This window comes from Prionailurus bengalensis, chromosome D4, assembly GCF_016509475.1.
Source record: "Prionailurus bengalensis isolate Pbe53 chromosome D4, Fcat_Pben_1.1_paternal_pri, whole genome shotgun sequence".
In the NCBI taxonomy this organism is placed as follows: Eukaryota; Metazoa; Chordata; class Mammalia; order Carnivora; family Felidae; genus Prionailurus; species Prionailurus bengalensis.
The window spans coordinates 88,296,996-88,312,509 of NC_057359.1; the positions used below are offsets into that span (position 1 = coordinate 88,296,996).

General features: G+C 47.3%; 1 protein-coding gene across 27 annotated transcripts in view; it reads right to left on the reverse strand.

The window, feature by feature from the left end:
- FNBP1 (formin binding protein 1) overlaps positions 1-15,514 on the reverse strand; it is a 140,613-nt gene that overhangs the window by 55,057 nt on the left and 70,042 nt on the right. For 22 of the 27 annotated variants that reach the window (XM_043566448.1, XM_043566456.1, XM_043566446.1 and 19 more), the window contains 2 exons: positions 8,728-8,790; positions 8,204-8,308 (listed from right to left, as the gene is read on the reverse strand). The exons of the other annotated variants lie outside the window; for them this stretch is intronic. In XM_043566448.1, coding sequence (XP_043422383.1) covers positions 8,204-8,308; positions 8,728-8,790 — 168 coding nt within the window. The remainder of the gene's footprint in view (positions 1-8,203; positions 8,309-8,727; positions 8,791-15,514) is intronic. 27 annotated transcript variants of the gene reach the window in all.

Sequence of the window (15,514 nt, forward strand, 5' to 3'; positions counted from 1 at the left end):
GGGAGTGACCTCAGGGAATGCCAGCTCATCCTGGAGAACCCACTTTAAAGCTAGGCCATAGATTGGGAATGCAAGCTGGTGCAGCCACGCTGGAAAACGGTATGGAGGTTCCTCAAAAAACTAAAAAGAGAACTGCCCTACGACCCAGCAATTGCCTAGGCATTTCTCCACGGGATACAGGTGTGCTGTTTCGAAGGGACGCGTGCACCCCCATGTTTATAGCAGCACTCTGGACAATAGCCAAAGGATGGAAAGAGCCCGAATGTCCATCGATGGATGAATGGATAAAGAAGATGTCTATATAGACAATGGAGTATTACTCGGCAATCAAAAAGAATGAAATCTTGCCATCGGCAACTACGTGGATGGAACTGGAGGGTATTGTGCTAAGTGAAGTTAGTCAGAGAAAGACAAACATCAGATGACTTCACTCATATGAGGACTTTAAGAGACAAAACAGATGAACATCAGGGAAGGGAAACAAAAATAATACAGAAACAGGGAGGGGGTCAAAACAGAAGAGACTCATAAATATGGAGAACAAACTGAGGGTCACGGGAGGGGCGGTGGGAGGGGGGATGGGTGAAATGGGTCAGGGGCACTAAGGAATCTACTCCTGAAATCATTGTTGCACTAGATGCTACCTAATTTGCATGTAAATTTAAAAAAATTTTTCTTTAATATTTATTTATTTAATTTATTTATTTATTTATTTAGGACAGAGAGACAGAGCATGAGCGGGGGAGGGGCAGAGAGAGAGGGAGACACAGAATCCCAAGCAGGCTCCAGACTCTGACCTGTCAGCACAGAGCCCGACGCGGGGCTCGAACTCACAGACCGGGAGATCATGACCTGAGGCGAAGTCGGAAGCTCAACTGACTGAGCCACCCAGGCGCCCCAATGTGGATGAAAATTAAAAAAAAAAAGCTAGGCCATGGATAAAATTCCAAGGAACACACATTCCTAACCAAACAGTCTATTCTACACCTCCCATGTTTTTCTGCTGTGATTTATACCTTTTTATGGGACTGAAATACAGGGCAATGATGTGAGCATAACATAAAAGCCTACGTGCAGTTTTTCACAGCACGTTAATATCTACTGGGAAGATGTTTCCGCCGATGTGAAAATAATGGATAACTACCGAAAGCTATCTGGTGGATCAGATTTTTCAGTTTGATGAAAGGCATCTCATCAGAAGTGAATGTTCCCAGGGGCGCCTGGGTGGCTCAGTTGGTTGAGATCCGACTTCAGCTCAGGTCACGATGTCACGGTTCGTGGGTTCGAGCCCCACGTCGGGCTCTGTGCTGACAGCTCAGAGCCTGGAACCTGCTTTGGATTCTGTGTCTCCCTCTCTTTCTCTCTCTCCCCCTCCCCTGCTCACACTCTGCCTCCCTTTCTCTCAACTCTGGATAATAAAACATTAAAAGAAAAAAAAAAAGAAGTGAATGCTGCCCAAAACTATATCTCTGGAGGTCCTACGACTCTTAAGGACCTACATCACGAAGGACCAAGGGCTGTGATCCTCGGTGCAGATGCCTACTTTTACTAAAAAATTGTTCTTCTGTTGGAGCTCTGGGTACCAAGTTCTCTTCACTGTTGAGAGATCAGTTTCCAGGCCTATTTTCCCCCAGAAGCCCTGTCTGTTGTTTTTAGCAGTATTTTTGCAGAACGTAAGGTTCGCGGCGATGCGTTTATGGCATTATAGAAGAAATGTCTGTGTCACAAAAATACACAAGGCAACAAGTCACCGTGAGCAAGTGAGCAGAAACAGCAAACTGAAGCATCAGGCCCGCAAAGAGTAGACGCTGAAATTAATCAAAAAGAGAATATAAAATTGGTACATTTCCTATGTCTCAAGACGTAACACATGATGTGAAAGTGTGACAACGTCACCAGAAAATAACAAAATGTCTCTACAGATTTTAAATAGAGCCTGAAGGAACTTCTGGAAAGTAAAATTAGCACCTGAACTTAGGAGAACTTAGAGAACCCGCAGACTAGACACAGCGTAAGAGAGAATTCGTGAAATGAAAGTCATGTCTGAAGGAATTCCACGGGACACAGAAGAGACAGAGAGACAGAGATGAGAAATACAAATACACTTTCACAGGCAAAGAGGATACAAAGTAGAAGTTTTAACTTGCGCCTTATCATCAGAGTTCCAGAAGAAATAGAAGAAAGACGGATAGGCATGTGTGGGAAAACTCCAATCTGGAGCCAATAAATTCAGTGAATCAGAAGCAAGATAGAAAAGAAATTCACAGCTAGATATGTTATAGTGAAATGTCAGCGAAGAACTTAGACCCAAAATATCTCCATAGTCAGCAAGAAGAACAGACATGATCTTCAAAGGGTTAACAGTTACACGGCCTTCTCATCCCTTGTGACTTCTCAACACAAATGAGAGCCAGGAGATGGCAGAATTAGGTTCCTCCAGGTACAATCACCCTGGGATTGTATACATGGAGAAATCATCTTTCAGAGATGAGAGGGAAGTGAAGCCCATTCCAATCCAACGAACACTGAGATTTTATTGCGATGAATCTTGGCTAATGGCACTTCTAAAGGATGTCCTTTGGAATTAAGAAGGAATTAAGATCCCCGATACAAAAAGGAATAGTGAACAAAGAAAGTGGAAAGCATACTTATAGGACTGTACAAAATTACCAAAGCCCAGCTTGTGTAATTGAACCCCAAATACTCACAAATAAATGGCAACAAGGGAGCTGGTTTAGTTAAAGGGTTGTGTGAGGAAACATCACTGGGGCGCCTGGGTGGCTCAGTCGGTTAAGCGTCCGACTTCGGCTCAGGTCACGATCTCGCGGTCTGTGAGTTCGAGCCCCGCGTCGGGCTCTGTGCTGACGGCTCGGAGCCTGGAGCCTGCTTCCGATTCTGTGTCTCCCTCTCTCTCTTCCCCTCCCCTGCTCACACTCTGTCTCTCTCTCTCTCTCTCTCTCCTTCAAAAATAAATAAACATTAAAAAAAAATTTTTTTAAAGAAAAAAGAGAAAACATCGCTAAAGATTCCGATATACTTTGTAGTTCAGGCTGAATACGTCTGTTCAAATGTCTAGGCTAACCAATAAAAGCATAGGAAGAGAATACAGGAGATCTCCAAAATGGCCCAGGGGAAAGACCGAATGAGGAAAATAAAACAAAAACAAAAATTTCAAAGCACGAGAAGGCAAGAAACAAAGAGGGTCAAGGCAAGAGGTAAGGGAACATAGAGAAAGCGAGACAGAAAGAAAACAAAATGAGATGATACACATGAATCCAAACGCTCCAGGGGAAAGATAAGGACCATCAGAGTGGATTCAAAAGAAATCTCGCCGTGCCCCCCATGGCTAACCAAAGGAGCTAGCATAGATCAGGCAATACAGACTTTAAGGCATAAAGCATCACGGCAGAAAGAAATTCACCACACATGGATGAAAACTTAAAACACACCGAAGGTACTGCAATTCTAAAATTTATTTATTTTTTAAAGGTTTTCTTTTTTTAATTTATTTAATTTCTTTTTTTTTTTTTTTTAGTTTTTTTTTTTAAGTTTATTTATTTTGAGAAAGAGAGAGAGGGCAGGGGAGGGGAAGAGAGAGAGAGGAGAGAGAATCCCAAGCAGGCTCCATGCTGTCAGCCCAGCGCTGACGTGGGGCTCGAACTCACCGACGTGAGATCAAGATCTGAGCCAACGCCAAGAGTCGGACGCTTAACCAACTGAGCCACCCAGGTGCCCAAATTTAATTTCTTTAAGTAATCTCTATGCCCAACACGGGGCTCAAACTCCCGTCCCCAAGTCAGAGTCGCACGCTCTACTGACTAAGCCAGACGGGTGCTCCTAAAATTTATTTTTTCCTAAGGTAACTTCACGGTACAAGAAAACAAAGTAAGACTAAATGACAAATCTTCCACCATTATGATCTGCCATAGATGGCTTTGAGTCCCTTGTACATACGAACACTGTTAGTATTCCCATGAATCCTGTTCTTCTGTGTTCCCATTTTACAGACAAGAAAAGTAAGGCGCAAAGAAGTAACATATCTCCCACAAAGAAATGATACAACCAATGGCAACAAGAATCGTTCACCATGGGAGGATTTGCATATCAGCAAGTTAGATCTAATGCAAATAGGTAGGGATGGAAAATACATATTCTTTTCAATTACTTATAGAACACTGATAAAAACTGACCATGCGTTGGGGCATAAAACAAGTCTCAAATAAACCAAAGATTCAAACTCAGAGTTTCCAGAACGATGATGCAATTAAATTATAGAAATCAATATCAAAGGTCCTGAACTTATCGAAGAGAAGTTTAACTACGTCATACAGTGGGAAATTTTAAAATAGGCTTCCAAATAAATCATAGGAGAGATTCAATAATAGTAAAGGAAATGAAAAGTATCTGGAAATGAACAATAACGATACTTCATATCAAAATCTGTGGGTTACACACAAAATCATATGTAAATGGGAAATGTATTACTTAAATGCTCATATTAGAAAAGAAGAAAGGGGCGCCTGGGTGGCTCGGTCGGTTGAGCGTCTGACTTTGGCTCAGGTCATGATCTTGTGGTTTGTGAGTTCGAATCCCCTCATGGGGCTCTCTGCTGTCAGCCTGGAGCCCGCTTCAGGTCCTCTAGCCCTCCCCCGCCTCTCAAAAATAAATAAACATTTTGTTAAAAAAAAAAAAGTGGGGCGCCTGGGTGGCTCAGTGGGTTGAGTGTCCGACTTCCACTGAGGTCATGATCTCACGGTTCATGGGTTCGAGCCCCACATCAGACTCTGTGCTGACAGCTCGGAGCCTGGAGCCTGCTTCGGAGTCTGTGTCTCCCTCTCTCTCTGCCCCCTTCCTGTTTCTGTGCTCTCTTTCAAAAACAAAAATAAAAACAAACAAACCAAATAAACACACATTTTAAAAAAACAAAAAAAAAAAAAGAAAAGATGAAAGACTGTAATGACATAAACAACCGAAGAAAGAAATTTCTGGAAGGGGAGGAGAATAAATCCAAAGACACTGACAGAAGAGGAAGAAGAAAAAGAAAAAGAAACTAGATGAAATAGAAACTACAAATAGACAAAGGAAGCTCCATGACAATTGATTTCGGGTTCTCGGAAAATGCGGATAAAAATGATCTGGAATGCTGGTCCTCCAAAAAAAAACCCCAGAGATATAAATAAACAATTTTAGGAGTAAATAAGGGGGCACAACAGCACAGGCAGCAAAACTAAGGTGAGAGAATATTATGGGCAACTTTAAGCCAATAAATTTAAGGGGCGCCTCTGGCTCAGTCGGTTGAGTGTCCAACTTCGGCTCAGGTCATGATCTTGCCGTTCGCGGGTTCCAGCCCCGCGACGGGCTCTGTTCTGACAACTCAGAGCCTGGAGCCTGCTTCGGATTCTGTGTCTCCCTCTCTCTCTGCCCCTCCCTCGCTCGTGCTCTGTCTCTGTCTCTCGATAATAAATAAACATAAAAAAAATTTTTTAAGCCAATAAATTTGAAAATTCAGGATGAAGTGGATAGAGGTCTAGAAAAACACCATCTGCCAGTACCGACCAAAGGGGAAGCAGACGATGAAGGAATTGACTCTGTAGTTAGAGACTTCCCACAGTGAAGTATTACGAAACGTTCAAGAAACATTAATTTCAACTTCCATGGATTATTTCAGAAAATACAAGAACAAACAAACCGGCAACATGCTCATAAAGCAAACTAGGACGGACGGGAAAGGAAAATTATAGATCCATTTCAATGGAAACAGATGCAAAACTCTTAGGTAAAATATTTACAAAACCAATTCAGCTAACGTATTAAAAAAACAAACAAACCCAAAACATCATCAACTAGTTGGGTTCGTCACAAGAATGCTAATTTGGTTCAATATGAGAAAACTGACTCAGGTCAGTTAGCCTGATAAAGTGTATATATTAAAATCATGCTTAATGGAGAATTATTTGAAGTACTCTCTTCACACTCAAGAATCGAGATAAAGAAGTCCACAATAATTGCTTTTACCAGCATAATGGCGCTCATGACCAACAGAGCAAGATGAGAAGAATAAATAAAAGGCATAAGGGTTGAAAAAGAAATAAAGCTGTCATTATTTGCTGGTGATAGGCCTGTTCTCACACACACACACACACACACACACACACGCACGCACACTCCAAAGTAGAAATACAAAGAGAATTTAGCAAGGCATCTGGCTCTAACATTAATGTAATTAATATATAAAAGTCAGATGTCCTACACAGTCCGTGTGAATTAAGAACATCACGCCGAACGAAAAAACAATCAAGAATGAAGGAAATAAATGAAAGTATGATTTTTGTTTATATAATGGTGAAAAAGAAGCAAAATTATAAATATACCCTTCGGAGATACGTACACCCGTGGCAAAGCTGGGACAATTGGCAAGGAGGTGATTAACACCGAATTAAGGATAAAGGGCACCTCTAGGGTGAGGATCGGGGGCATGAAGTTAGGGACAGACTTCAAAGGCATCAATAAGATTGTATTTCTTTTTTTTTTATCTGTATTTATTTTTGAGAGAGACCGACACAGAGCGGGAGCGGGGAAGGGACAGAGAGAGAGGGAGACACAGAACCTGAAGCAGGCTCCAGGCTGTCAGCACAGAGCCCGATGTGGGGCTCGAACTCACGGACCGTGAGATCATGACCTGAGCCGAAGTCAGACGCTTAACCGACTGAGCCACCCAGGCGCCCGTCAAGTATTTTTGTAATAAGCAAAGACATCTTTTATGCTAAGAAAAGGCCGTAAGAGAAATTCCTTTTTTATTAATTTTTTTTATGTTTTTTATTTTTGAGAGAGAGAGACAGACAGAGTGCAAGCGGGGGAGGGGCAGAGAGAGAGGGAGACACAGAATCGGAAGCGGGATCCGGACTCTGAGCTGTAGGCACAGAACCCGACGGGGGGCTCAAACTCACGAGCCGTGAGATCATGACCTGAGCCGAAGTCGGACGCTTAACCCACTGAGCCGCCCAGGCGCCCCAACAAAGTAATTTTCTTTCAAGAAGATCTTTACATGAGTAAAATTCACTCTGATTTGACATTTAGGCTAACAAAACATTTGGTAAAGAAGGGGCATGTCTTTGCGAGGTACGCTACCCCTATACTGACGTACCTCATTTCGCCCCCAAACGATTTCAACGGAGTCCCATTTTAAACAGTTTGGGGAGCTGGCTATTTAATAGGAATTTATGACAAACCTACGGTACTTTATGGTTACTCTATCAGCACATTAATATCTTTGGGTAAAGTATCCACACTCGGGCTCAAATACAGACATTGAGACTATGTACTTTAATATCTTCGGCAATGTTCAAGGAAGGCAGGGTGATAAATACCCAGGCTTTAAGCCAGGCATCTGGCAGACCTAGACCAATAACTAAATCATCCACGCTATTTTCCAACTAAACTCGTCCCCCACGAAATCTGGCAAAAGTGAAAGAAACCTATGAAAATGCCAGGCTTCTCCCCACAGAGAGCAGCAGGCTGAGGATGCCAAAACGGCCCTGGGCGGTCATGGGATGAATACAGCCATTTACCAGCCTTAAGCTGTTTACCCTGTATTGACGACTCTTCGGAAAAGAAAGCTCCGCTTCTAGGGAAAAACACATAGAAGACCACAAGAAGGTACAGTGCGAGCTTTATCACCTTCCTAACTGCGACACAAGTCGGGGACGCCCAGATGCCAGCCCTCAGCTACAACCTGCTAACAACCGGAATGAATCCAAGGCAAGGCAGGCCGGCCCTCCAGGCCCTTTATCTCCCAAACGGAAGCATCAGAGGCAGCCGATCTCTTCCAGATGGCTCTGCAGCCCTGCGCTCTGGCTTTTAAAGGGGTGGACCTGTTCTTTGAAAAGCCATTAAGGGAAAAGCCACAACCTCCGGAAACCACCCTGCTGCGAGCCGCTCCCAGGCTGAGTCTCCGCGTCACCATCCTGGGGACTACACAACACAATTCGGCCAAGTGCCCCCGATCGGCACACCGGAGACGCCCCGAGAGTCAGGGCTTCTGGCCCCCACGACAGGTGACACAAAACGGAAAGCACTGATCCCAGGGTGGGTGGCCTTTTGCGGTGCCGTCGGAGAGGAGAGCTTGGGGACAGGCAGCCTGGGGAGGAGAGGCTCCAGGCCCAGATAAGGGAAGATAAGTGAAAGACTCTCACTGTCACCTCACCTTCTCAACGTCTGCTTTGGTGACATTGATGTCGGCGTCCATCTTCTCAAAGTACTGCTGTGCCCTGTCCGCCTCTTTGCAGTCACGTTCAAATCGCCTTTTACTCTGAAAGCAGGGGCGAGTGGTGGCAGGAGAGCAGGTGTTAATGCAGCCGCGAGATTCCTACGCGAGGGTATCATTTCATCTCCATCCCCCAAGGAGCTTTCTCCTTCCTCTGAGCTGATTTGTGACGATTTCAATAAGTTACTCGAACAGCTGCATTTATTTCCACCCAAACCCATCTCCCCCTTTGTTCTTTGCGTGTGATTTTTTTTTTCTTTTTTAAGAAAAACACTCTACGTGAGCTCTTGGGGCTCAACATCCTAGTCTCCCTAAGGGTGCCTACAAACAAATCCAATTCAAACGGGAAGATCTCGGAAGGCGTGTCTTGGGCGTTTTTGTTTCGCGCTTACTGATCGCTTCGAGCTCGCGTTCACATTTAGGAAACCTAAAGCCGTTTCTCGGGCCGTTTGTCCTCCACTTACGGATTCGAGTTGCTTCCAGCAGATCTCTATGTGCTGTTGTGCCTTCCGCCCATCGTGAAAGTACTGCAAACAGAAAACGCACAGTGATTAGCACCCCCTCTTTCCCAGGGTCACACCTGAGGGGGAAAAAAAATCATCAACTCAAATCATATTTAATTTCTTGTTTTAAGTAGGCTCCACGCCCAACGGGGGGCTTGAACTCACAACCCTGGGATCCAGCGTCGCGTGCTCTGCCTACTGAGCCAGCCAGGCGCCCCCTAAACCGTATTGAAATACTGACTCTCTAGTGCACTCCAAAGAAATGGAAGACTTAAAAAATAAAGGGGAGGGTGGCTCAGCTGGTTAAGCATCCGACTTCGGCTCAGGTCACGATCTCGCGGTCTGTGAGTTCGAGCCCCGCGTCGGGCTCTGTGCTGACGGCTCGGAGCCCGGAGCCCGCTTCGGATTCTGTGTCCCCCCTCTCTCTCTGCCCCTCCCCTGCTCATGCTCTGTCTCAAAAATAAATGAAACATTAAAAAATAAATAAATAAATAATAAACGGGAAACGAAAACACAGTCACAGAGTTTCCCCCTCAAACTTCAGGTAGGATAATCCCGAGTTCTCAGACCCACGCGCAACACTCGTGAAAAGGGCAGGAACGTTCGTTAGGACAGCGGCCACGGAGACCTTTGTTTTTCCGCTGCTTTGAGAATTCACGTGGCACACGATTCGCCCATTGGAGTTGTACAACTCAGTGCTCGTTGGTACAGTCACAGAATTGTGCAACCATCACCACAGTCTGAGAACGTTTTATCACCCCAAAAGGACAGCCTGAACGTCTAACACGTCATACCCCCCCCGCCTCAGCCCTAGGCAACTGCTACTCTACCTTACGTCTCCATAAATTTGCCTGCTCTGCTTATTTCCTATGAATGGAATCCTAGGCTGTGAGGTCTTTTGTGACTGGCACAATGGCTGCCATTCGCACATAACGTTCACCAGGCAGAATGTCTTCCAGGTTCATCCACGTTGTCGCGTGGGTCTCGGTCCTTTCTCTCTTTTTTACTGCCCAGTGACACTCCGTTGTATGGGCATACACCGATTTTGTTTCTCCATTCACAGTTGACGAACATTAGGGTTTTCCCAGTTTGGGGCTACAGGAATAATGCCCCTGCAAACATCTGTGTAGATGAATGTTTCCATTACTTAGATCTTCTTAGATTGAAAAGTAAGTTCAGCCCCCTGCTCTCTGCCAAGGCCCCGTGGCAGGTACGTGCCTTGTGTTGACCAGTAAGGACCCCAAAGGGCTAGAGCAGGGGTAAGCCTCAGGCGCTATCAGGAAACGGGGTCAGAGAAGAAAGGGCCAGCCTGTGTAGAGTCTTGTAGACTTTGGGTCTGAATGAGCTGGGGAACCATGGGTCACAAAGAGGCGCCATGTTGTGAAGGAAGGTTCAGGTCTCTCTCCAACCCGGGAGACTTGGACCACAGGGCAGCAGCGTAGGTGGTGAGCGGGGGTCAGACTCTAGGCGTCCTTCCCAGGTGTCAGGAAAACTCCAGGATCAGATGTGGGTGGAGGTATGGAAGTTTCAGGGTTGACTCCAAAATTGCTGGTCTGAGCTTTAGGAGGGGGGTACTGGAGTCAGACAGTTTTAGCTTTGTTAGGTTGACATTCTAAGACACCCCCAAGTGGAGAGCCTACCGGGGAGCTGGATGGCCGAGTGTGAGCTCAGGGAAGGGTCAACGCTAAAAAGATCAGCGTGGACGTCACCAGCATCACGTGGGTGGTTAGAGCCACAGCCTGGACAAGATCTCCAAAGGAGACGAGATCCCAAGGAAAGACCAGAAATACAGAGAAATGTTAAGAAACCGATGTCCTTTTTATCTCGTGACCCCAAATCACCAGCGTTTCCTAAATCCTGTGATCTCCTTCAGCTGTGACATCACTGACTTCGTCAATGTGGTGGGAATTTCCCAGATCTGTCCCCTGTGTCCCCAGCGGCGGACCCGGGGATATGGACCACACACGGCCTCCCGGGCCCTCCGGTTCTGTCAGATTTGCCACAGACGTTCTGGTGCATCGGAGGGCGGGGAATTTAGGTGTATCTGAAGATTCTCTCGCTGAGAAATTCTGGGTTCGCTGGGTCCTCGACTGAGGCCACGGCTCCCGTCAGGAACCCCCGCCCCCTGGGACGGAGGGGACCGCAGCAGCTCCCCACCCTGACTGGCCCTCGGGGTTCGGCACTAGCTCTTAGTGCCTTTCCTGAACCTTCTCCGCAGCCAGGTAAACCTTCCTGCTACTGAACAACCTTCCTGGAAGGACTGGGCTTGAATGTGCCGTCTGTGTTCTGACAGACAAGGTGGGGAATGTCGTGGCCAGAAGGCAGGTTGAAAGCAGACTGATGGCGGAGGCTCCCCCTCCCCCCCCACCCTCCCCCTCTGAGTTTATCTCTCCTAGTCAGAGCCTAGGGCCGGGCTGAGTCACAAAGGAGGACTGAGGACCCGGGGAGGACAGGAAGGAGGAGACAAAATCAGATTCTGGCTCTTTTATAAGGGACTCCTTCCTTGTCTCTCTTTCGAGGCCACGCTTCTCGGTTTTAAGCTCCCTTTTCAGGCAACTCTTCTCCATCCAGCAATTTAGGAATCCAAGAGGGGGGCCCCCCGGGGGGGCTTCACTTCTCAGGTTTCGTTAACAGACACAGGGATGAAAGGGAACCGAGCTGGAGTCTGGGTTCATGCTCTCGACATGAACATTTCTCCCAAAACACGAGGCCCGTCCTGGGCGGAGAGAGGAAATGCACACACAAGAACACGGGGAAAGTGACAGGCTCTGCCGGGAAAGGTTGACTCGGGTTTAACATCAAAGGCGTCTTCTCTGAAGGCAACAGGTGACCCCCCCCCCCGCCACCCCCTGCTCCAAAAAAAGTCACATTCTGGGAGCACGAGGGCTGATCTTGATTGAAAACCCATACAGTGAATGTTCTTACCACCCCTCCACTTAATATCTAATAATAAATATGAATTTATTCCGGGGGTGCCTGGGGGGCTTCCGACTCCCGATTTCGGCTCAGGTCGTGATCTCACGGTTGTGAGTTCGAGCCCCGCATCGGGCTCTGCGCTGACAGCTAGGAGCATGGAGCCTGCTTCGGATTCTGTCTCAGTCTCTCTGCCCCTCCCCTGCTCGTGCTCTCTCTCTCTAACTCTCTCAAATACAAAATAACACGTTAAAAAAAAAAATCATCTGAGAACTACACTTGAGACCCTAAGGTTTCCAGTGACACAAGGAAAAATCGAGGTGTCAGTGATTTCCCTCCTAATCTTTCTTTCCTGGCAATACGTTCCTCCAAAACTCATCTGTGGCTACAACACACACAAAAAGACGTGGTGCTGAGCCCTGGGGAAGTTGGCGGGTGGTACCGGAGCCCTCCGGACCGTCCTGAGCGGACGGCCACCTACCAGTGGTTCCTCTGCGGCCAGCTCTCCGTCCCCTCCTTCAATCCGAAAGGCTAGTTAACAGGAACAAAGGTAAACAAACAAACCAGCTTGCCAGATGGGTTTGTTGTTTCTTCGCAAACAATGGCAAAGCATTTCTTCCCAGGACAGTGAGCAACTGTGTATCTAAAAAGTGTGCCTCCAAGCGCTAAAGAAAGAGGAATTGTTCTCTAGAAAAAGAGAATAGGTCTTTTGGAGCTACAGAGTGAAGTCACCACGGCGCTTTTCTCCTATCGCCAGAGAAGACAGGAAATGCCATCTCCAGAGACCCAGAGAGATGCTCCTGACTTTCTGCTGGAGGCAAGATGCTTTTGTGTCTCTTCCAAGGTGATGACAGACTTTTAAAAATGCCTGATGGTGCGGCAGGTGGCAACTGAACTTCCTTTCCCCTTTCTGGTTGAACCTTAAAAATACACAGATAAGGGGCGCCTGGGTGGCTCAGTCGGCTCAGCGTCCCACTTCGGCTCAGGTTATGATCTCACGGTTTGTGGGTTCGAGCCCCGCGTCAGGCTCCGTGCTGACAGCTCAGAGCCTGGAGCCTGCTTCCGATTCTGTGTCTTCCTTTCTCTCTGCCCCTTGGGCACTCACGCTTCTCACCACCCCCCCCCCAAAAAATAAACATTAAGAAACAATTTAAAAACTATATACAGATAAAATCTATACAAATAAAAATCATCCTTCCAATTTTTTTTGTTGTTGTTGTTAGAAATCTCCCAGGGACCAGGGGCAGCTAAGATAAGATAAGAATCACAGGGAACCTAAAATAAACAACCACAAACTTAAAGAAAAACTTCAATGACAAAGCTTCCAAGAAAGTTTTACTGCGCTGCAAGAAATCATCGTTAGGCTATGAGAATGTCTATTATTCACACCCCACAATTAGGTACAGCAGCTGCTCTTTTTTACTAGATTTATCTATAATAGACCGTTAATTTTTAAAACTCCACAAAAAAGCAAAATATAGCACTGATCTGAGAACAGTCACTTCCAAAAAAAAAAAAAAAGTGGAAAAAAAAAAAGCATAAACACTCAATTGAGGACAGTCAACCATCTGGAATTTTAAATAAAACTCAGATTCCACAGATGAAAACAAAGGAATACAAAGACTTGAAAAGGCCAACGAAAAAAAGCAGCTTGCAGCAAATATGCCTGGGACAAATATTATAATTTCCTCAAAACCCACAGCGTGGGGGGTCTGAACACTAACAGCTTCGAAGCCCGACTCGGGATTAATGAACACAGCTACGAATCTGTGTGGCCAAGGAGAGCTGTGGATGCGGGCTGCGGGGCAAACTCAACCACCTTCAGCCCTGCCCGGGGGAGCCCTTCACCCCCTCACTTCAATCCCAAGCCACAAACCTGGGAGCGTTCGGGATGGGATGGGATGGGAGTCGCATTCTGATTTATGCAGAATGGTCAGATGATTAAATGAAGAGGAATGATTCGGGAAGGTCTATTTCCCCCGGTACATTTATAATACAAATAACCTTCTCAGTAAATTTGTTGCAAGTTCCTAAAGCGCCTGCCTCCCAGCATCATGCTTAGCTGCTTAACTCCCCCCATCCTCCCCCCCAGGCCATCTGGGCACCGGGCAGGGGACCCCACTCACCGTCCTGCGGCCAAGTTCCCTTCACTCCTTCTCCCCATGTGCCTTCACCCCGCTGTTCCTGTCATTCTCATGCTGGCTTTTGCTACCCAGAATGCTCCTCCTGCACAAGGTACCTGCACTCCAGAAGGCTTTTTTTACCTATTCTTCAGGACAACTCTTTCTTTCATGTTCCTTAAAATCCTAATTGTGCTGAAGAATCCGATTAACTTTTTTTTTTTTTTTTTTTTTAAGTAAGTTCCACGTCCAACGTGAGGCTTGAACTCACAGCCCCGAGATCAACAGCATGCTCTATGGGCTGGGCCAGCCAGGTGCCCCCCTGATTAACTCTCAGGATGATCTTAAGCAGCCGATGAGACACGGCCCTCCCTTGACCTCTTCCCGGGGTCTACCTCTGTTACTTCCAGACCCAGACAAGGAGGATCGCCCAACAGAGGGCCAGGGTGACCAGGGGTGGGACTTTAGGGGCAGTGATCCTTCCCTGAAAAGGCTAAAAGCTCTTACAGTGGGATTCAGTCATTCAGTCCACACTGCATGCCCAGATGCGCAGGGTGCTGCTGTCCTCGTGAAAACTGGTGGACACAGAGGAAGAGAAAAGGGGACGAGGTGGGGGTGTGGGCACAGCGGCATTTTAGATAGAGAGGGTTTACATCTGGATGGGAAACATCTGGATGATGTTTCTTTCTTTTTTTTTTTTTAATGTTTATTTATTTTTGAGAGAGACACAGACAGAGTGTGAGCAGGGGAGGGGCAGAGAGAGAGGGAGACACAGAACCCAAAGCAGCCTCCAGGCTCCGAATGGTCAGCACAGAGCCCGACGCGGGGCTCGAACCCACGAACCGCGAGATCATGACCTGAGCCGAAGACGGACGCTTAACCGACTGAGCCACCCAGGCGCCCCTGGATGAGGTTTCTTGAACAAAGTGTAGGAGCAGACTTGCAGAGGTCCGGGGAAACACCCTTGCGAGCAGCAGGAACAGCAACGGAGATGCCCTGAGGTGGGAGAGGGCTGGGTGTGCTCACGGAACAGCTGATGCCAATGTGACCAGACGGAGATGACGGATAAGGCCGAAGCAGGCGACGGCTGGACCAAGGACAGCTTCCAAAGCCACGTTAGCGTGAGGGGAAGCCACCAGGACGTGGTCTGCTCTGCGCCACCACAAGGTTGCACGGACTCCCTGGCAATGTGGAGAACGTTCCGAATGTGGCAGGTGCAGCAGAGGGACCGGGGGGGACAGGTGGAGATGGGGAGCTGTGCCACGGACCACGGGGCGAGCCCGGAAGCCGAGGGGGGAGTCGGGAAGCCTGGAGCACTCCTCCGGGTGAGACGACGAGGGACTGGACGAGGGTTGAGAAGTGTTTGGATTGAGGACATTTACTGAAGGTAGAGCCGATCACAGGACCTGCTACTATACAGAAGATGGGGTGCAAAGGGGCCCAGAACAACCAGGTTAAAAAGGAGGGCCATTGACTGACTGGAGGAAATGCAGATTGGAATGGGGTGTGATCAAAAGGAGTTTCGGGGATCCAAAGTTTCTTTGTGGATGGGCTACCTGGGCCACTGCCTCCCACAGCCCTGGAGCATCACTCCCAGTGCTGCTGGGCTCCAGAACCCCCTCATTCCTTGGCGCACTGGAGGGGGGGGGGATGCTGCATCGGGCACATGGCGGGAGGTGACAAGCAGGTGCCTGGATAGAGGAGAGAGTCAGTTG